The sequence below is a fragment of the Arachis duranensis genome, chromosome 3 (assembly GCF_000817695.3).
Source record: "Arachis duranensis cultivar V14167 chromosome 3, aradu.V14167.gnm2.J7QH, whole genome shotgun sequence".
NCBI classification, from domain to species: Eukaryota; Viridiplantae; Streptophyta; class Magnoliopsida; order Fabales; family Fabaceae; genus Arachis; species Arachis duranensis.
Window position 1 is genome coordinate 18,166,734 of NC_029774.3, and position 3,816 is coordinate 18,170,549.

The 3,816-nt window shown below is 32.0% G+C and overlaps 1 protein-coding gene across 1 annotated transcript in view; it reads right to left on the reverse strand.

Moving 5' to 3' along the window:
* LOC107477806 (peroxisome biogenesis protein 22) overlaps positions 1 to 362 on the reverse strand; it is a 3,347-nt gene extending 2,985 nt beyond the window's left edge. Inside the window, exon 1 of the mRNA XM_016097870.3 lies at positions 25 to 362. Coding sequence (XP_015953356.1) covers positions 25 to 117 — 93 coding nt within the window. The 5' untranslated portion in view covers positions 118 to 362. The remainder of the gene's footprint in view (positions 1 to 24) is intronic.
* Between the last annotated feature and the right edge of the window lie 3,454 nt (positions 363 to 3,816).

The following is a 3,816-nucleotide window of genomic DNA, read 5'->3' on the forward strand; positions in this document are numbered from 1 at the left end:
ATCAGAGAGAGAGAGAGAGAGTACAAGGTTGTTGAGGGAAGAGGAGAAGAGGTCGGAAATCTTGAGAGTGAGGCGCTTGATGAGCTCCAATAACTCCTCCTTCGAGCTCTCCGCCATGGCAGAAACAACAACTCAGAAGAAAGAACCCTCTTTTTCCCTTCGATCTGAGAGTAGGTACCTTGCAGGAAAAAGAATTGTATTGAATATGGATCAGATAAAAATCTAGGACCTTCTTTCTTGCTCCATCGCCATTCACGCTTCTTCAACGGAAAACCCCAATTCTTTTCTCCACAATTTTTTTCTTTTTTTTTCCCTTCTAAACTTTCGTTTCCCCCGTTTGGGCGTCAAGCCGTCAACGATGCCAACCTATGTAATGACTACTATTATCTATCTAATGGATTTTTTTTTATAAATTATTTAAATATAATATTTACAAAAATATGTACCTATATACACAATATTTAATATACTGGGTACAGACTTAGGACTATTATATAACAAGGAATAATTATATAGCTTGTTTTTGTTAAATATATGATTCTTGTAGTTATTAGATAGTCATCTAATATTTATATTTATATTTAAAAAATTTAATAAATTAATTAGATAATATTTATAATTAATTATATGAGTACAATAATATGAGTATATTTATTTTTATTATTAAAATCATTATTTTTTTTAAATCGAATATTTAATTAACCATATAAATAGAATAATACGAGTATATAATATTAAAATTAAAACGTTATAATAATACATATACAATGGATATACCAGCATTAAACTCATTATCACATTATTACGCTGCCAACAACTACGTTATTGTTTTATTGCGTTCCAGTAGCTTAGGGATGTTAATGGGGCAGGGCGGGGGCGGGTGATGCCTCCCTGCTCCCCATTCCCGCCTCCAGATTTATTTTCCGTCCCCGTCTTTCGCCGTGGGGAATATTGCTCCGTTAGAGATTTCTGAATTGAAGAAGAGTTATGCAAATGAGGATTAGGAGTTTTGTGTTTCTGTGACTAAAAAACATATATAAGAATTAAAGGACAATTCAATAAATTTATGAACTTCGAGGATTTGCAAGAATGGGGCGGGAATCCCCACTCGAGTCTCCGTTCCTACCTCAGGAAAATTTTGTCCCTCATCCCATCCCCACAGAAAAAATTCCCCATAATCAGATCCTTATTTGAGGCGGTCCCCACAGAGATTCCCGCATCTCGAAAAATTTTGCCATCCCTACAGCAACTTCGTTATAGTTGCTTTTCCCTTATTTATAGTTAGTGCTTGAGCTATAGCTATTTGCAACATAATTACATAATGTTCAAAACAGTAAAAAATTAAAAAATTAATTGAAAGATTAAATATACTTTTTTATTTATTTTAAAAAGATCCCAAATATAATTGGTAAAAAATACAATAAACTAATATTTTTTAACATTTCGTGTTTGATGTGACAAATTCAATGGATAAAAAATGTAAATAAACTAACATTTTACAAAGAAAAAGTATAGGTAGATAATAAAAATACCAAATAATATTAATAATAGATATATCAGATGTTCATTTTATTAGATGTACGAATAATTATTCTAATACTAAAATTTAGGTAGATAATTTAAAAGTGTAATGTATTTTAATTTAATTCGTGGTTGTTCATATTGTTCAAAGAAATTATTAGTTACCTAACATTATCTTTTCACAAAATATCGAGTTTGATTCTCACCAAGAACTAGAACTAATTAATAAGATTACTAACAACTATACTACTTTTGATCAATGAACAAATGTATCTAAAATTCTAAATCTGCACAACAAATTGGACAATTAGTTTTTCCAGGTTGCAACCAAGACTTTATACAAGTTGAATGGAACTCATGAGCACAAACTCCAAAAAGTTGAATCAACTCCCCGTTCTTAAACTCTTCTATACAAACAGAACAATAATTAACTTTTTGACCGGCCAATCTGTTGGTGTCCTCTTCTTTATCTTTCTCCTCGATATAGTTCTTAACTGGCAGCAACGGTTTCAAAGTGCACCAAACATTTGGTGCATTATCGTTAATTGGTAATTCTATTAGTTCTTGTGTGTCTTCTTCAATAAGTAGTTGAAGCATCATAAAACGATTTCTATAATCATCAAACAAAGGAATTAATACCGTATTTCTTTTGTTATCATCAATAGCATTATTTTCGTCTGAATTATTCCTCAAATTCAAAAATATAAAAAAATAACCAAAACAATCAATTCAAAATAAAGATAAGAATCATCATGTTTAAATCTACCTCCCGTGCATAGAGATATAACCATAGTTGTCAAAATCAAACCGGTAATCGAACAGGTCAAGTTATTGGGTCATTGGATCATTAGTTCAATCGATGGGTAACTGGTTGAACCAGTTAATCCAGTCCTATATAAATAAAAAACAAAATATAGTAAAAAATTTAGAATTAAAAATTTAAAATACATATTTTTACTAATATTTTAAAAATATCTAGCTATTCTAAACAATATGGAACAGAAACAATAAGAATTTTGTTAATTTTACTCTATCATAAATATTTTTATTTTGTTTTTATATTAAAATAAGTATTATTTTCGAATTTTAATAATTTATTAATTAGTTTATATCTATTATACTATTATATACTACAAGTATTTATTGAAAAAAAATATTAATATATATTATATAATTATAAAAAAATAATAAGTGAATTTATAATTACTATTAAATAAAAATATAATTAACTTAAAAATGAGTGAGCTTATAATTAAAATTAAAATAAATTAAATAAAAGTAAATTATTTACTGAAAGATATTAATATGTATTTTAATTTGCATATATATTAGTAATAGGTAAGTTAGCTTAGTGGATGTAACTACCTTTTATTTCCTGGAGGGATGGGTCCCGCTAAGCTCGGGAACGATATCAGAATCAATAACCAACCTAAAAATCCGGAAGCAAACAACCAGGACTAAAATCACGAACTTGACTAAACCTCCCACAAGTCACGCATTATCTCCTATACGTTATAACAGAATACACTACCCAAGCTAAAGATATCGGAACAAACGTACGAAGATGATACATCACTCGTCTATAAAGCCACACCACATCATCCCGAGAAGGATAGGTCACATAACTCTTTTCAGTTTAATACTTTCGTCTCTCATTATTCACATACTTACTTGAGCGTCGGAGTCCTTTTTGCAGGTGCTCCCGCCACCGTGTTCCAGAGCATCGAGGTTTACTTGCAACAATTCCCAAACGACGTATTACTCAACTCAGGGATTGAGTGACTGTTCAAGAAGCCATCAGCCTCGGCTCGCCTAGAACGGAACATTTGGCGCCCACGGTGAGACCCGAGAGTTACTCTAACCCTACTATTTTCTTCAATATTTGCATTTTGTGTTTCTCTTTGACGCAGGGTTCCTCAATCTTCCTGCATGGTCGATAACAGAGTCAACCAACTCACTCAAGCCGACCTTTTAGCCCAGATGACCGATCTACAAGCTGAAGTCAGAAGACTTGCGGAACTATCTACTCAAAACAGCACCAACAAAAATGAGGAAAATGGTTCCAAGGGCTCAGTCAAAGGAAGCGCATACATGTTAAGCGTTAACCCGCCAAAGGAGAAGCTGACCTTAGACAATCATTTCTCTGAAGAAATCATCAATTATCAGATGTCGAAGAACTTCACACTACCTTCCTCTCTCGAGCCATATAAGGGGATTGGTGACCCCCGGGCTCACATTAAGAAATTTTAATCCATGATGTTTTTTAACGGCCCTAACAATGAGCACGTACTTTGC